The sequence below is a fragment of the Arachis hypogaea genome, chromosome 4, assembly GCF_003086295.3.
Source record: "Arachis hypogaea cultivar Tifrunner chromosome 4, arahy.Tifrunner.gnm2.J5K5, whole genome shotgun sequence".
Classification (NCBI taxonomy): Eukaryota; Viridiplantae; Streptophyta; class Magnoliopsida; order Fabales; family Fabaceae; genus Arachis; species Arachis hypogaea.
This window is the reverse complement of record NC_092039.1, coordinates 103076083-103094362: the sequence shown is the minus strand read 5'-3', so window position 1 is coordinate 103094362 and position 18280 is coordinate 103076083. Positions and strand designations below refer to the sequence as shown.

The 18280-nt window shown below is 36.0% G+C and overlaps 2 protein-coding genes across 3 annotated transcripts; both read right to left on the bottom strand.

The window, feature by feature from the left end:
• LOC112797101 (nucleolar GTP-binding protein 1) lies at positions 1 to 4462 on the bottom strand. 2 transcript variants are annotated; one of them, XM_025839864.3, is made up of 3 exons: positions 3838 to 4462; positions 567 to 2616; positions 1 to 273 (listed from the first exon to the last, which is right to left on the bottom strand). In XM_025839864.3, the coding sequence occupies exon 2, from the start codon at positions 2600 to 2602 to the stop codon at positions 572 to 574; it is 2031 nt and encodes a 676-aa protein (XP_025695649.1). In that variant the 5' UTR covers positions 2603 to 2616; positions 3838 to 4462; the 3' UTR covers positions 1 to 273; positions 567 to 571. The 2 variants fall into 2 exon arrangements, with proteins under 2 accessions (XP_025695649.1, XP_025695648.1); XM_025839863.3 differs by having other exon boundaries at positions 1 to 270.
• Positions 4463 to 7104: 2642 nt separating this feature from the next.
• Positions 7105 to 17778, bottom strand: LOC112795105 (uncharacterized). The gene is made up of 18 exons (XM_072235777.1): positions 17630 to 17778; positions 17456 to 17512; positions 17270 to 17372; positions 17095 to 17172; positions 16967 to 17014; positions 16811 to 16858; positions 15400 to 15453; positions 15232 to 15315; positions 13992 to 14080; positions 11505 to 13807; positions 11111 to 11422; positions 10921 to 11026; positions 10134 to 10837; positions 9786 to 9867; positions 8783 to 8875; positions 8545 to 8646; positions 8090 to 8440; positions 7105 to 7398 (listed from the first exon to the last, which is right to left on the bottom strand). Exons 10-13 carry the CDS (start codon positions 12944 to 12946, stop codon positions 10157 to 10159), a joined length of 2541 nt encoding a protein of 846 aa, XP_072091878.1. The 5' UTR covers positions 12947 to 13807; positions 13992 to 14080; positions 15232 to 15315; positions 15400 to 15453; positions 16811 to 16858; positions 16967 to 17014; positions 17095 to 17172; positions 17270 to 17372; positions 17456 to 17512; positions 17630 to 17778; the 3' UTR covers positions 7105 to 7398; positions 8090 to 8440; positions 8545 to 8646; positions 8783 to 8875; positions 9786 to 9867; positions 10134 to 10156.
• Positions 17779 to 18280: the final 502 nt, after the last annotated feature.

The following is an 18280-nucleotide window of genomic DNA, read 5'->3' as shown; positions in this document are numbered from 1 at the left end:
TTTAAAAAAGCTCAACCATCTTCATTCATTCAAATAACTATATTATAGGGTCCCCAAAATTTGACAAAACATACAACTATGAATAGTGCAAACTGTGCAACAGACAGTGAAAATTCTAAAATAAAATTGAAGCAGAGGTATATAATAAAATTTTGGCAACATTACCATACTTAAATCTAACACAGTATCACTAATATAGAGAAACAAAACTTTTGGCAGCCTCAAGCAATGCCGAGAAACTTCTCCAACAACAGCATAAAACAATTTCCCCTGCTAAGAAAAAATGAAGAACCAACTTATAGGATCAGAATAAATGTATGTACAAGGGAAAAAAAAACTAGTGATGAAATTTTGGCATGTCAGCATTCAACAGCCACAAGAGCATGCATGTAATGAAATCTAATGTATGCATAAAATAAACTTAACTACAGAAGTAACTTTGGCATGACAGCAGTCAACAACTACAGAAGCATGCAATCAAATCTAAGGTTTGTGGAGACTTAGTATTAGTAGACTTAGTAAAGCAAGATGCATAGAGAATAAGACGTAGAGGCCAAAAACATTACCTTTTTCAGCGCCTATCGGTTTTTCCAGTGGAGCGCTTTCCAGAAAACAAGTGCTTCGGCTTAAGAGTTGGTATGACTCTATCAGCTTCTCCGCGGCGAGCTTGCTTGTTTCTCTTCATGACAGATTTCTTTGCAAGTTTAATCGCCTTGATCTTTTGTGCAGAGTTCTTTAAGCCCTCTCCAGGCACAACTTCATGTGGTGGGCGAGATACAGACCTGGATCGTGAACGTGACCTACTCAGGCGCTGCTTCTTGCCAGGTGTATCACCATCAACATCCATACTGTCTCCACCATCAGCACCTTCAGGTGACCTGTCCCTCTTCCGACCTCTCCTAGAGACAGACCTACTTCGCATTCTCTGGATTGCCAGACTGGGATCAAGCCCCAGAGAAGACAACTGCCTTCCCATTCTTTCAGATGTGAATTTCTTGTCTTTGTCAAATTTCCTAGGAACAGTTGGCCGGCTCTCCGCATTGCTCTTCTTAATCCTATGCTGTTGGATGAGCAAGCTTTTCTTTTTTCTAATCTCAGCTAAAGCTGCTTGCTGTTCTGGAGTCAACTCAGCTCCATCAATCTCAAACTCGCCGTTTTCCTCTTCTGCCTGTCTTATGCCCTCTTCTCTTTCCAACTCTTCAACCCTTTGGAGAATATCAGGATCAATGAAGTCATACACATTGTGACCATCCAAAATTTCTGGCAGTATATCTTCTTTCCATTCATCATTAGCCAAAATGTAATGCTTCCTCAAGTTCATTGAGTATACACCTGCTCCACCATTCGCATTCTCCAGATCCTTCTCGGTTTTTCTCTTTTCCTTTTCAGCTGCTTCTTTTGCTTTAGCTTCCAAAACAGCCTGAGGAATGCATGGTGGCCTTTCCTTCTGGTCACGTTGTTTTGGTATCGCAACATGAAACCTATTCAAGCAGTCATTAATTTTCTTTGACTTCAGCTTCACCTCCACCCTCTGATTCAGTAGCCTCTCACATGCTGCATTTTTCACAGAAATCACCCCTTCTTCAGTCAAAGTGCTCATGGTCAACAACACACTGTCATCACTTGTTGCCTCACCTCCTTGGCCAATTACAGTCTTCAAGGCTTCAGATTTCATCTCGATGACCAGCTTCATGTCTTCCTCAGATATCCCCTCCAGTGGTTGCAAGTCGGTCTTGTTGCACACTATGATCAGCGGCTTGTTCATAAACAAAGACTTAATGCTGTGAAATAGAGCTGCCTGCTGAGCAATACTATAACCGCAAGACCCTGATATATCCAAGAAAAACAGTATTGCAGCTCTCAGATGAGCTAAAGCAGTAATACTGCACATCTCAATAATATTTCGATCCTCAAAAGGCCTGTCCAAAATACCCGGTGTATCAATTACTTGGTACCTAAGGTATTTGTAGTCTGTGTGGCCAACGAACAGCGACTTTGTGGTGAAAGCATAAGGCTGCACATCCACATCAGCTCTTGTAATTTTGTTAATGAATGAACTCTTGCCAACATTAGGGTAGCCACAAATCAAAATAGTCCTGGTGTTTGGATCTATCGACGGAAGCCTAGCCATATGTTGCCTAACCTGTTCAAGGTAAGCCAAACTCGGGCCAATCCTCTTGATGACAGTGCACATGCGACCAAGAGCAGCAACCTTCAGACACTTGCACCGGTACAGCGAGTCACCATACTTCAACAGCTTCACATAGTCTTTTGCAATCTTACCAATAAGATTCCTGGCAGTGTTGATCTGTCCAAGTGCAAGCTTGTAATGGTCTTTGTTGTAGAGCACGTGGAGGAGATCTCCGTAGAATGGGTGAATATCATCGAGGCGAGGAAACTCATCAATGATGGTAGAGAGCTTGTCATGGAAATTTTGTTGAGTGTACTTCACTTTTCGCATATAAAACTGACGGAGACGGGAAATTGCATATCCTTTGTGCACGACGGTTGGTGTCTGGCGCTGGGTACGGGAGAGGATGATGTCAACAAAGTCCTTCCCGTTCGGCACTACCGTAATCTTCTTGAAGTTATACTGCACCATTGTGTCGAACCAACCTATCCCAGACACAGATTAAAATGAAATGCACAAAAAAAGTGGAGGCACTGCAAGAATCGAAGTTTAAAACATGTTCCCACACTAATTGATCAATAATACTAGTTTTAAGCTGAGAATGAGGAGATTTAGGCTTTCTTAGCTAAGGAAACTAGCGAATCGAATTGCATGAAGCAAGGTTCTAAAAACCAAACCGGTCATCAAACCGCTCGAGCTACTGGTTCATCAGTTTAGAGGTTCAACAGATTCAATCATGATTCATCCGAAATAACCAAATTATAATAAAATAACTTATCAAATTATAAATAAATATACAAAAATATAAATATACTCTGATATGAATCTTAAATATATATAAATTAAAAGTATAATTCCAATTAAATCTCATAACACATTTAAATACAACACGAGTCAAATATAAAAAAACAAGTATCAAAGGTCAAAATTTATATACGTATAAAATTTATAATATTATATGAAATTTAAGATGGTCACAAGAAACAAAAAAAAATTATTAAATTAACCAAACCAATAATAAATATTCGAACATCTACTTATCTAGTTAATTGAGTTAATTCAGTTAATCTATTTCTTCGTTAAAAACAAAGATGACAAAATTATTTCTTCTCTAACAAAAGACTGATCATAATGAACAAATAGAAACTCTGAACAACTTTTAACAAAATTTCAGCACAATTTTAATAAAGATTAACAAGATTTTCAGCTGATCACAACTTTAGCAAAATTTCAGCACAATTTTGACAAAGATTAATCATCTTTTTCCAAAAATTAACCAAAAAAAACCCAGCAGTGCACTAAGTATTCAATGATTCAATCAACACCACGAATACAGAATATAGAGTACAGAATAGCATAGCTAATCATTCAATGATTCAAGTTATGAAAGGGAAAGCTCTAAGATGGTTCAATCGTCGCTAACAACCAGATATGCGTTCAATCTTGCCAGAATCAAGCAACAATTCAGCAATCATCAACCACAATTTCAGATCTAAAATCAGTAACAATAGAAATTATATATGATTGCAAAATAGTAATTACAATGAAGCAGCAACACAAATTCGGCAACAACAGAACCAACTGCAATAACTAAAAAACTTCATGCCAACAATAACTTCAGAATCCAATTTCAGAACATAAACTGAGCTCACAATCTTAAAAATTAACTAGAAAATAAAGATGAAGCTGAAGAAGAAGTGGCCTACTGATGAAACGCCGATGGAGGAACGGCGGTGACAGAGTGAGCTCGCAGAGGGTGTGAGCTCGGAGGAACACGGCGCTGGCAGTGACCTCGTAGAGATAGAGAGGGAGCTTGAAGAGAGAGACGCCGGGAACAGAGCTCGTTACGGCGAAGAGACGTCAGCCGAGCAGGAGCAGTTCACGATGGCAACGAGAAGAGCTCCGAGCAGAGATTCCACGGCGAGGAGAAGATGGTGAGTGGCAGAGACGTTCGGTGACGGTGAGCTCTGGCCGAGGAGAGGAGTTCGGCGATGGTGGGAGCTGCTGCCTGCTGCAGCTAGTGGTGGGTGGCTGATGAGTGTTGATGATGAGTTAATGAATCGCGGGACTGGGGAGGCTAACTGGTTAAGAGAGGGTGAGTGAGTGAGTGAGTGGAGGCTAGGGTTGGGTTGCCGTTTGAGCCTTTGGAGTTTGAAGGCTAGGGTTGCTTTCTGATTTAGGAAGGGGGCTGGAAGGAGGAGTGAGTGAGGAAGGGTGCTGCAGTTTGGTTAGGGTTTCTTTGGAGTTTGAAACAAAACAGCGCTGTTTGGGGAAATTTTTGAAAACCGGTCAGATTCCGGTTCAATTCGATAAACCAGTTCTCAGTCAGTTGGATGATTTAATAACGATTTTTAAAATTGACTATTATAGTTTTTAACCAAACTACAAATCTCATTAGTTCACAATTCAATCGATTTGACCAAACGGTTCGAACCGATTTTCAAAAACTTAGCAGAAAGTGAAATTGAGTTGACCAAACGGTTCGAACCGATTTTCAAAAACTTGGCAGAAAGTGAAATTGAGTGAAACGTGAATGAATAGAGGCAAAAAAATTAAAAGTAGGACTCACCTTAAATCGTGTTAGTTCAAAACGTATGCTGAGAAATGAAAAAATGGTTCTAGAGAGGGTTTGGTTGGAGGCGGCAGCTCGCTTCTAATACCAACACCTTTTTGCTGAGGAAGCATATATAGTTGTCAAAAATCGAATTAGTAATCGAACCAGTCAAATTACTAGGTCATTATGTTATTGGTTTAATCGATAGATTCCAGGTTAAATCGATTAAACTGGTTCCACCTAAATAAAAATATAAAATAGTCAACATAAAACAACATATATACAACAATATTTATACAACAGCAACAACATAGAACAACAATGAACAATATCTTACACTATAAAACAATATATTACACTATAAAACAAAAAATTGAATAGTCTGCCAGGAATTAACACATTATAATCAACCAAATATAATCAATAATAGGTTTAGAATTCAACTCAACTATAACACAAATTCAACTCTAAATTCCACTATATTTCCATCACATGAAATTACTATATATTTCTCCTATATGCAATGAATTCAACTACTCAAGATGCATTATATGACATGAGTGGAGACTTCAGCTAAGAAAAAATTATGGTTATGCTCAACCCACTCCTGAGCAAGTTAATTATATAAAATTTTTTCAAAAAATTCAATAATAATCCCTATTTAAATACATTCAATCAGGAATAGAAGAATCACCCTAAAATTGGATGGAGAGAACAACCCCAAAAGCCTCAATCGAACTTTAACAACAACTCTCATGGCGGTTTGAATCAAAACAAGTTCAACAATTTCAATAGCCACCAATCTCAAGCTTCTCAACAACAGCAGGCGTCCACCCAACCTCAGAATACTCCTGACTTGGTCACTCTAGTTGCAGAGCTTTTCAAGAGCACCCATAACTTTATGCAAGAGACTATCTAGAGCTTTCATTCGGAATTTAGAAGTACAAGTGGGTCAACTGAGCAAAAGAATACCTGAGAGACCCTCCAACACTCTTCCTGGTGACATAGAGATAAACTGAAGAAAAGAGTGTAAGGCCCTCACAACGGATAATGAATCCATACTGAAGAAGGAGGCGCAAGTTGCTAAGGGGTCAGAGGAGAAAGAAACTCCAGAAAAGGCTGAAGCTGCATTGTTACACGCCCCACCTAGAGCGCATATTCAAGAGCCTGAAGCACCACAATCTCAGAAGCCCCAAGAGGAGACTAAGACAAGCAGTTCTCTCAATTCTTGGAAATCTTTAAAAAGCTACAAATAAATATTCCTTTTGTCGATGTTTTGGAGAAAATGCCTCCCTATATGGCACTAATAAAAGGTCTACTCTCTGAGAAGAAAGCCTTAAAGGGAGATGAAACAGTGGTACCAACCAAGGAGTGTAGTGCACTCAGTCAGAGCAAGCTGCCTAAGAAGATGGCAGATCCAGGGAGCTTTCAGATTCCATGCACTATTGGGATTTGGGACTATCACCTTTGACAAAGCTCTTTGTAATCTTGGCTCAAGTATTAACCTGATGCCTTTGTCCGCAATGAAGAAGCTGCAAATTCAAGAGGCACGGCCTATAAGGATAGCATTAGAGATGGCTGACAAATCTCTGAGGCAGGCGCATGGGCTAGTGAAAAATGTCTTGGTCTAGATTGGAGAGATATTCCTCCCTGCAGATTTTGTGATATTAGATATGGGAAAGGATGCAAAGGACTCCATCATCCTAGGAAGACCATTTCTGACTACTGGGAGAGTTCTGATAGATGTTGAGAGAGGTGAATTGGTTTTAAGGCTTCATGAAGACTACTTGGTATTCAAGGTTTATAAACCTTTACCACTCTCTGGAGAAGGAGCACTACAAAAAAAGGGGGTTAAAACGGCGGTTATTTTGGGGAATTACGGCGGTTAGAACCGCCATTATTACCGAAAATGGCGCCCCCAAGAAACGCCGTTATTCTGGGCGCCATTCTGGTTATTACGGCGGTTTTTAGAAAACCGCCACAATTACCTTAGCATAATACGGCGGTTCTCTGAGGGTTAAAATGGCGGTTTGTAACCGCCATTATTTCCGTATAAAATGGCGGTTTTTAAACAACCGCCGTTTTTACCAGGATGTTGTGACATCTCTTCCGTTTAAAATGGCGGTTGGAAACCGCCGTTTTTTCCATGATAACCGCCATTTTTACCATGTTATAATGGCATCTTGTGTGTTTAAAATGGCAGTTTCTAACCGCCGTTTTTTCCAAAATATAATGGCATCATTTTCATTTAAAATGGCAGTTTTTAACCGCCGTTTCTACCAGCGTATAATGACATCGTTTTCATTTAAAACGGGGGTTTCTATCCGCCGTTTGTACCTAATTATGATGGCAATTTTATACTTTTTAAAATAAGATTGAAACCACTAATTTAAAGTGATATTTTCAAAACTCAAAAATCTCATAATAACCAAAAGTTATAGCCATAAATCAAACATCATAAGATGATTTTTAATTCATACATGATCTAAAAGTCATAATCCAAGTTATAATTGAAATGTCATAATCCAAAAAACAAATTATCAAAATAATCCTTAACAAGCATTGACTAATTCTGACTTATAATTGTCTTAACATATAATCCTTAATATACGTCTTAACATATCAAGCAAGGTCATGCTTCCTTGTTGCTTGCTCCAGAAGACCTACTTCCTAACTCTTTTGGTGATGGAATCTCACTCTCCTGATCCAATCCCTACAACAAAAATATATTTATTATGAGCACAAGAAATACAAGAAAAAGGCATATATTAATAATAAGTGGATAATTATGAATTCGAATTCATCTAAAAAATACATATAAAATGTTACTAATAATACTACTAGTGCTAGTTGTTAATTAGCTTTCCCATGTGCTTGTTAACCATAGCAGCGACAAAGAATGAAGCCTTAAGATCTTTCTATTCACTGATGTATAGAATCATTTTCAAACAAAGCAATAACAGCAATAACAACCCTTAGTCAACAACCAGCAATAACACATGCTCATGCTCACCTATTACCATTAGCTGCTTCCTACTTGTGCCTATATACCACAAAAATTGATAAATCTTTTTTTTCACTTTTTGTTAATCAATTATAATTTAGAAGAAAATCAGAACGGGAAGTCAAAATCTGTATTCATGAACAGTTTACAATTATTTCACTCAAAAGTACATTCAAATATGTTCCAAGAAGACAATCCGATCTATAAATAACTTGCATTTTTGCGACAAAGAACTGCACTCATTCATTTCATGCTCAAAGATTATCTCATAAAAAATACATCCAATCAAGAAGGAACCCCAACCTCCAGTTTCACTTTAATTACTATAGTTCCTTAGAAGCAAAAAGCACTACTACTAATTATATTAATAATAGGAATCATAGGCAGAATATGAATGTACCTGTGAAACTTGTTGAGTAGGGAACATTCCAGCCAATTGTATTGGAATTTGACCTCCTTCCTTAGAAGCAATATAGGATACTAGCGCTTGCAATTGCGCTTTAACAGTATCCAACTCCTCTTGCACATTTGGACCACAAGTAGATGATGTGCCAACATGATTTGAAGAACCTAAATGCATTTGACTAATCCTTGTGGTGTTGTTCTTGAAAGCAATTGTTGGAACAGCTCCCATACCTAAACTTCGAACACGGCCAGGGTGCTCTCTCCCAAAAACTACTCCAAGAGCATCAAGAGGAGAATTAACAGTTAATTCCATCGGTTGTTGGCTGCTATGTGCTTCAATCTTCTCCTACATATATAAAAAGAAAGAGAAAGAATAAAAAAATAGTATTATCTTATAAAAAAGAAAGAAAAAGAAATACAAACAAGTTACTTATTGGACTTTAGTCTTACCGCTATTTCTTTAGCCTTTTCATTAACATAACTTCCATCTATTTTCTTGTGAGTGATGTCCCACATTTGAACTCTATTAACTTCTTTTCCTGTCTCTTCCGTCTAAAATTTAAGAAAAGTAGAAAGACTTGATAAACAAATGGCAGCCTAATAACTTAGATTAGATATGCAGAAAATTAAGAGATGATGCATGCATTATATTTGAGATAGATTAGATATGCATGCATTAATTGATTACCAATTCAGCCCTTCTTCTTGCAATTGATTTAGCACCTGAAGTATGAGGAATTATTTGTTTTTGCCGAATTTCTTGATTCCTCTTACAAAGTTTCTGCAACAAAAGCAACAAAAGCAGAAAAACAAAATCTTCTTCAAGAAATTCCCATTAACAAAAAGTATATTAAAAAAAAGCAATGGTTTTAAAAGATATATAACTTTGGTTGTACAAATAAGATTTCAGTTCATATAGTTAGATTGTGGTTAAATTAAACCTAAATAAGTCCTTTCATTCAGTTTTATCATAACTCCTCAAACACTGATTTAGAATCAACCAAAATCCTCAAACAACTAACTAACCGAATAAGATTAGGTGTGAAAAAAAAATAGCAAATACCCAAAGAATAACAAAATAAATAAATGAAGAGAAAAAATAAACAAAATCTAATCTAAAAAGGTGCTATATATATCAATGTCATTTAAAAAGGCTTAATTCAAAGCTCAGAGAATCTCAGATATCATAACAAGGTGAACGGTTTAGCCTTGAAAAAATAAATCTAGTAATAAAACTAAAAACTCAAGAGAAACAAAAATCTGAATGAACAAATTAAACAAAACCCGAAAACAATTCCACAATGATATAATATTATATCAAATTTCCAGAATCTGAAGAGTAGGAGAAGAGTTTAACATAGATAACAATAAGAATTAAACATGCATAATGAAAACATATCATAGTCCATAGATTTGTTAAATAAATTTACCTGCTAGCTAATGATTTGAGTGAGATGTATATGTATGGTGATGTTGTGTTCTGAATGTGGTGTGTTTTGGATGCAAATTGATAAAGTCAATTTAACCACTAATTTTAATATACACCAAGCATTTCTGTACATGCATACCAGTACTAGGTCCCCAAGTTTTAAATCAATATAAAATTATTTTATACAAAATAGTACTTCCTAATGGAGAAATTTTATACAAAATTACTAAAAAATCTAACTTTAATGGAGAAATAGTACTACCTAATAAACAATCTTCCTTCAACTTCTTCAAACGTAAAGATTCTGAATCCACTTGTGAAGGGTATCTTCTTCCCTTGCCACTCTGCACAGAAATGCATGGGGGAAATATTCTTTAACCACATATGACTTTTGTTTTTCTCAAATATTATTTTATCGAGTTTTATACTCTATTCCTATGACAAATTAATGGATAGTGGACCATCTTAATATAGCAGGAGAAAATAACACTAAGAGTCCCTATACATAAATATTTTTTTTAGATAAATAATAGTTGGAAATAAAATAATTAATAAGTATGGATAAAATGTGAATTATAACTAAATGAAAACTTAAATATAAATTTCATACCATAAATTAATTTAACCTACTAACTATTCCGACATGTGTTCGTCTTCTCCAATGTCATCATCTAGTAGTTCATCATCTACCTCATCTCTTAACAATGATAGATTATCACCATTTTCAAATAAAGAATCCAAGTTTTGCTCTAACCATGGCTCATTCTCGCATGCTTCATCATCTTCATTTCCCCCCATATCATATGAGTCTCTTGGCTTCAAATGCACGACAACACTCCAATCTTTATTCACTTCATCATTGACAAAATACACCATTCGAGCTTGTGAGGCTTCAATATATGGATCATCCTCCTCTCGGTCACCACTATGTATTACTCGTGAAAAATTAATAGAAGTAAAACCCCAACTATCCTTTCTACAGCCCCATTCTCTAGTGGTGTCAGCCCATTTACATTTGAATAAAGTAACCTGAAATCGGCCATTGTAGTTTAGTTCTATAATATCTTCTAATTTGCCATAATATGACAAATCAGCATTCCTAACATTAGCATCACTAGCGCTAGCAACACAAGGAGTTGAAGACATTAAGAAAACTCCACTATTCTGGGTCTTTAACCCATTGTCTCGATTGGTAGTTCGAAAGGAGAACCCATTGATACTAAATGTAGAAAACCTCTTGGCATATCGTGATGGACCCCTTGCTAAGTATCTCAAATCCTCATGCACAGTATTCATAACGTCTGGGTTCATAAGCTATTATGATAGAACAACATATTAGTTATTATATCCACAAATACTGCTCAATATTAGCAAAAAATGATCACTTTTCTATTTACCTGCATAGGAAACCAAGTAACAAAATCTTTATTGACTCTTTTTTCTATCTCTACATTTGATGGCCTTCTACCCTTAGATCTTCTTCGTATAAAATCTTTGAAGTCACTGTCAGATATGAAAGTTTAACTCTAACTAAACAACTATTTTCAAGTAAATAAAAAACATGTACGCAAATCCTTAAGTACTTACTCAATGAACGGTTTGACATATGGACAATTTAGAACCACATAGCGATGTGCTTGTTTTTTTTCCATAGGTGACAACTCAAATACTGTGAAAGCTCCCTTAGAGTTACCCATTTGTGGAAAAAGCGAATCAACATGTTTATTGTAATTACCATCCGGACGGTCATCAACACGTGGTGGCCTATTAAATCTTGTCTCAATCCCTTCTAAGTATCGAGAGCAAAATGTAAGAGCTTCTTCAGCCACATATCCTTCAGCTATAGAACCTTCTGATTTAGCTTTGTTTCGTACATAGGACTTCAAATGTCCTAAATACCTAGTTTGTATAATTGGCTTTAGTAAGCAAGATATAACTAAGTGACAGGTTAAATGAACAATGATTGAAAAGAGATATTTACCTCTCAATAGGATACATCCACCTATAGTGTACTGGTCCTCCAAGTTTTGCTTCATCAACTAGATGACAGGTTAAATGAACCATGATTGTAAAGAAAGAAGGAGGGAACAACATTTCTAAATGACAAAGGGTAAGGATTATTCGAGGTTGGAGCTTCTCAAGTTCTGTAAGACTTAAGCTTTTAGAGCACAACTGTTGAAAGAATGAAGACAACTCTATTAGCACTGCAGTAACTTTATCTGGTAGCACATTACGTATGGCAATGGGTAATAGTTGCTGCATAAGGACGTGGCAATCATGGCTCTTCAATCCAGAAAGCTTTCTTTGCTTCAGGTCAACACAACGTGAAATATTACTCGAGAGACCATCTGGTACTCTAATATTCTTTATAGTACGCAAGAATACATCTTTCATGGAATTTGACATTGTGAACAAAGATGGATGATATCTCCCATTTTCATCTGGCCATAAATCTTTCCTTATACCCATTTCTTTGAGATCCTTACGAGCTTTGAGATTATCCTTTGACCTTCCAGTCTCATTGAGCAAAGTGTATAACACATTGTCGCAAACATTCTTTTCAATGTGCATGACATCTAGATTATGGCGCAATAAGTTAGACTCCCAATAAGGTAGATCAAAAAATATGCTTTTCTTCCTCCACATCCCTGATTCATCATCTTCTTCAACAACTTTTCGTCGAGTCCTCTTACCTTTACTTGCCTGTAGTTCCTTCCCAAATGAAACATTGATGCCTTCAAGTTGTTCCAATATTTCTGACCCTGTTAGTACTGCTGGGGGATCCCTCAACTCAATTTTTCCATTAAATTTTGCACGACTTAGCCTAAACTTATGACCCCTTTCTAAGAAACGGCGATGCCCCAAAAAACACCATTTTCCACCATGCTTTAATCTATATGAATCAGTGTTGAAGTTACATGTGGGACAAGCATATTTACTGTGTACGTTCCACCCAGATAAGTTACCAAGGCCTGGAAAATCACTAATTGTCCACATTAATGCTGCTCGCAATGTAAACATTTCATTCTTGAACCTATCTAATGTTTGAACACCATCATGCCACAACTCTTTTAACTCTTTGATAAGAGGTTGTAAATATACGTCTATGTTGTTCCCCGGCATTTTCTCTCCGGGAATAATCATTGACAAGATTAGTGATGTTGGCTTCATGCACTCCCATGGAGGTCGATTGTATGGAATAAGCACCACTGGCCAAACGCTATAGTTTGTACGCATAGCTCCAAAGGGGTTGAATCCATCAGCTGCAAGACCAAGACGTACATTTCGAGGATCTTCGGCAAACCTATCATGAAGTAAATCAAATGTCTTCCAAGCTTCAGAATCCCGCGGATGCCTCATCTTCGAATCTTTCTTTTCTGCCGAAGCATGCCATCGCATTGATTGAGCAGTCTTAGAACACATGAATAATCATTGAAGTCTCGGTTTTAGTGGAAAGTATCGCAAGATCTTTGCCGGTTTCTTCTTTTTAGCATCGCTCCATTTAGATGTCTTGCATCTTTTGCATTCTTGCAAATCTTCATCCTCCCCCCAATATAACATGCAGTCATTAGGACAAGCAGGTATCTTGGTATAATTAAGCCCTAGTTTGTTTATGGTTTTCTTGGCCTCATAGAATGTATTTGAAATCTTCGCATTTCCAAAAGCATCTTTTATTAACTTGAGAATTTCGGTCATGGCTTTGTCGCTTATTCTGTATAAGCACTTTATGTGATACAGACTAATCAAGAAAGACAGTTTTGAATACTTTGTGCACCCTTCATACAATTGTTCACTACCATCTTCCAACAACTTGTAAAATTCTACATTTTCTGCATTGTCTCCATCTCCATCTTCTATGTTGTCTTCATCTTCATCTCCATCTTCTATGTTGTCTTCATCTCCATATCCATCTTCATTCAAGTCAGGTCCAGTAACTCCAAACGCGTCATTGAGCATTGTAACCATTGGATGTTGAGATGTCAAATCATCTTGTACAATATGTGTTTGATGAGCTTGTGACCCAACTCCAACTGCTTCTTCACCATGCCAATACCAAACTTTGTAGTTTTCTGGAAATGGCTTGACTATTAAATGTTCAAAAACTTTCTCTCTTGTTTGCCACTTGCCAAAACCACACACTGGACAAGGGCATTTAATCTGACGACCCCCGAGAGATCGATGCTCAAAAGCGAAATCCAAAAACTTGTTTAGACCATCTTTATACTCATGTGTGTTTCGTGGTTTTCCAATCCATGACTTATCGATTGACATGACTAAGAGGGACTACAAATAGAAATTTTAAAAAATCTATTCATTAAAAATCTCTCTCTCTCATATTAACTAGGCAACTAACTAGTATATATCAGCAGGCACTACTATAAAAAGAAATTCTTGTATGTACAAATTAGATATCAAACAAATACTTAAATAGTATTTTAAAAGAAATTATAAAAAAAATTGTAATTACCTTTTTCAAATGATAATTTTGTGGCTGTAACAATGGCTTTGTGAACTTTTCCTTCTCAAGCAGTGGTATATATGCAAATTAATTTTTTTCTACAAGATAGAAAGAGACAAAAAAATTATAATTTATAAAAAAATTAAGGACATGTATTAAATATTAAGGACTGTATTAAATAATAATACTAAGGACTGTATTAAAAAATTAAGGACATGTATTAAATATTAAGGACATGTATTAAGGACTGATAAAAATAATAATAATAAAAAAAAAGAGAAAGAGAATTAAATAGAAAAGAGAAAGAAAGAAAATTAAAGACTGTATTAAATATTCTTTCTTTTTTTGCGCCAACTGTATTATAAAAAGAGAAAGAAAGAAAATTAAGGAGAGAGAGAAATTAAATATTAAATAATAAAATTTAGTAGAAGTCTAGAAAATAATTGAACACCATTTCTGACACACTTGCAGACTGCATGTGAATGCATCATAAGGTTATAATAAAATGCATTAAAAAGGAAACTGGCAAAAGAAATCTTCACTCCAATAACAAAAAAAAAAGGTTTTTAATGTTAGGTACTACATACTAAAAACTAAGGATGAGCAGTATGAGTTAGAACGCTATGTAATTAGTTTCTTGTCAAAATAAACAGGAATTACATGCAGTTTGGTTCTTGAAATCTCATAAGAAAAAGTTTATATTATTAAGTTGTTGATTAGTTGATTAATGATTATGAATGATGTACACGGAACACTGGACTGTCTGTGAACTGTGATAAACGCCACATACGTGTGTTCACATTAATTTTCACATAAAGACATCTTCATTTCAAAAACATTAATTTTAATTTGAAGTTGGTAGCTCAAACAAATTTAAAGAGTATGGTTGATTACTTGTTAAATTTTTTTTAGTTCAAGGTAAACTAAGCTTTTTATAGTTTCAATTAGCAGGTATTCAAGTTAATTTGCATATTACATTAAGAAAGAAAAGCAAGGGACAAAAATGCAAAAACTTATCTATTTGTAAGTTAACTAACAAAGATAAACCTCAGGGTGGGAGGAGAAGGGGACTTGTATTGATTATTGGCTGTCAATAATAAACAAAAGTAAATAGTATTGGCCTTGATTGACCCTTTTCTGCGCTCATCTAATAACAACTAACAAATTAACAAGAGCATCAAAAGTGCGCAAAACAGTGCCAATATAATCACAGGAGGATGAAATAATCTAACTTTTTAAGCAGTATTACCTTAATTGGTGATATGTCATAAAAGAAGAACACTCCAGGGACTGCACCTTGCTCTGAACTCTTGAAATGCTCAGTCACAGAATACTGTGCAATAACATTTATTATGCAACTTAGGCATTATCCAAGGAACAATGCAAATGATGGTAAGTTTCTCATATTTGACAATACCTGATTTGAATAGGTAACATGGCCTCTAATGTCTTTGTATATTGTAGGGACCACCTGCAGTATGCACACATCAATTATCAAACAAGCATCAAGTGCGTCAACAGTTTATTTGGTTTGATCATGTCCCAAGAAGACTAGCGAATGTTCCACTAAGAAAAGTAGATTAAATGGAACATAATACAATAATTTAGAGGTAAACGGAGACAAAGAGATGAAATCGATAAGAAACAAAAAGGACTTAAAAGATGAATTCATTCAAGGCAGGATGCAAGCAAGCACAGAAGTTATGTTTGTGAAAATAAAATAAAACAGAATAAGAAATAATCTTAGAATAATATCATACCAGGTTTATACTCAAAATAGAATAAGCAAAGTTTGGAAGCTAGTTGCAAGTTTCATTACTAGACTCATATCAGAGCCCAATTTCTTAAATTTCCACCATCACCAACACCAGCAAGTAAAACACATCACAAAAAGAAAAGATATTTGATTACCCTTTAAGGTCAAGAGTCAAGACAGAGAAGCATACTCAAAATAATTCAGCAGAGAAAAAATAAAGTTACCTAATAATGAAGAATATATGAACCTTGAGTGCAGAATTCTACAAAATTGAGTTAAATATAGTTGGATAACACAAACTGTAACATACTACACAAACTGCAACATAATCACTCATATTTCAATAACTCATGACAAAATTGAGTAGCAAAACATATCAACTTCAGAAGAAAAAACACACACAATTTGAATAACACCTTTACACTACTTGAGTTGCTTCCTTTTGCTTGAGAAATAAAGAGAACTAAATAGAAGTAAGCAAAACAAAGCAAACATAGTTCAGTTATTGCCTCATAAACTAGTTCCCAAACTGCAAAACAAAAATGGTTCCAAGTGCCTAAGAAGCAAGTCCAAACTCAAAGAAACAGCTCAACCAGTGTCCAATATACACATCAAAATAACAAAAATTGGTTATGTCAAAATCACACAGACAGATAGGACACATGAAGAGAAATCAAGAATTCATTATCGTTGTTTATGCTGTACACATTCCATGGACCACAGTCCACAGATTACTACGCCAAAGGTGAGTAAATTTGTAATCTGAGGGATGTGGGGCATTATACTCATAATAGGATTGGTTTTAATGAGAAGAAAGTACAAACCTAAATATAGTTGAAACCAAGCCACATATATAATAATAATAATAATAATGGAACTAAAAGAAGCCATGGCATGTGCGTTAATTGTTTTGTTTAAAATATAACGAAGCTTCTTCATTTTTAGTATATAGTTTTGGGGCTTTTGCAAGATGGGACATGTATAGTTAGATCACCGACGGAAACAAGGGTTACAAACAGGAAAAAAAAAAGCCGTAGAAATTGACATAATATTTAAAAAAAAAAATACTCACAATCTGCAGCTTGATGGTCTTCCCTTCCAGCTCCACAGTTCTGATTTTCTGAAAATAAATAAATAAATAATAGAGTGAAATTATAATTATAATGAGTATTGAGAAAGGCCTAAACAGTGAAGCAAAGTAACAAATGGAAAATATTAGGTTACATACGAAATCAACTCCAATGGTGCTGATGTAGCTGTCGATATAAGAATCATCCTGAAGAAATTAATCAAAGACAGAGAACGGGTGAACAATTAGAAGAAGAGGAAAAAAGAGTGTGAAAAAGAGGGTTTTACAGCGAATCTGAGGAGGAGGCAAGATTTTCCGACGGACGAGTCACCGATTAGTAGAAGACTTTTTCTGAGATCTGAGATCTGAGATCGGAGATCAAAGAAACTCCTTAATAGAAATAAGCAATAGAAGATCTGAGTTCAGAGAGAGCGAGGGAGAGAGAGAGAGAGAGAGAAACACCTTAATAGAAGTAAACGAAAGAAGACCTGAGATCGTCGTCAATCACCCCCGCACCAACGTCAATCCAATGCTTCAACGGAAGACCCAAAAATCTCTAACAGAGCTGCAGAGAAACAAAAACCCCAAAAATCAGCATCAAAAGCAATTTTGAAATCCTAACCCAAACAAAAACAAAGAAATCGGTGCCTTCTGGAATCGAAATGCTGAGGTCACCAGAGCCTTGCCTCTCGCCGGAATCTTCGTCTCCACAGCACAAAAGAAAAAACAAAATAAAACAGCATCAGTTTCGATTTCGGCTTCTCTATGTACGAAAACAGCATTTCGGTTTCGGTTTCAGTTTAACTTGAGAGGGAGAGGTACCTGAAGAGATCGTAACCGGTGGAGAGAGGAGAAGCCCTAGAAGGAAGAAGGCGTTGTCGGAGAGCTTCTTTACACTGAGGAAATGAGAGTGTTGTATGTTCAGAGAGGATAGAAGCCCTAGCTAGAAGGAAGAACGGCGTTGAATGAGCTAGGGATTGCAACTTTTTTCTTTTTATATGCGTGTGAAAACGGCGGTTCAAAACCGCCATAATCACCAGAACCGCCAAAATATATAAAGCCAATTACGGCAGCAGAAAAAATTGCCATAATGATTCGATAATATGGCGGTTCTTTAAAACCGCCCTAATCTCCATGCCATTTTAACCCTTTTTTTTTGTAGTGGAGGTGCATGCACATGCAGAGCTCATTACTCAAGTCTCCCTCTTTGTTGGAAATCCATACAGTTTTCTTCGGCATCAAACATGAGTTTGGTGTTAGGCATTCACCACCCTCTAAGGAGGGAAGAGGTCCAAAAAGAAAGTACCCAGAGACTAGAGGAACAATAAGAAGATTCCTATTGAAAATTTTTCACCTGACATGAAGATGGTATTCACTAAAAACAGTCATACCTCACACAGTAAACAAAATTCTGTCTTTTTAGCATGTTCTTTCAAACAATAACATTTATATTTTTTAGATATTTAAGACTTC

Excerpts from the sequence above, each read along its gene's own strand:
- LOC112797101 (XM_025839864.3), bottom strand. The coding sequence starts at position 2,602 with ATGGTGCAGTATAACTTCAAGAAGATTACGGTAGTGCCGAACGGGAAG.
- LOC112795105 (XM_072235777.1), bottom strand. The coding sequence starts at position 12,946 with ATGTGTTCTAAGACTGCTCAATCAATGCGATGGCATGCTTCGGCAGAA. Across the intron at positions 11,027-11,110 it reads TATGTCAAACCGTTCATTGA|TGACTTCAAAGATTTTATAC; the intron begins GTAAGTACTTAA and ends CATATCTGACAG. Across the intron at positions 10,838-10,920 it reads TTACTTGGTTTCCTATGCAG|CTTATGAACCCAGACGTTAT; the intron begins GTAAATAGAAAA and ends CTATCATAATAG.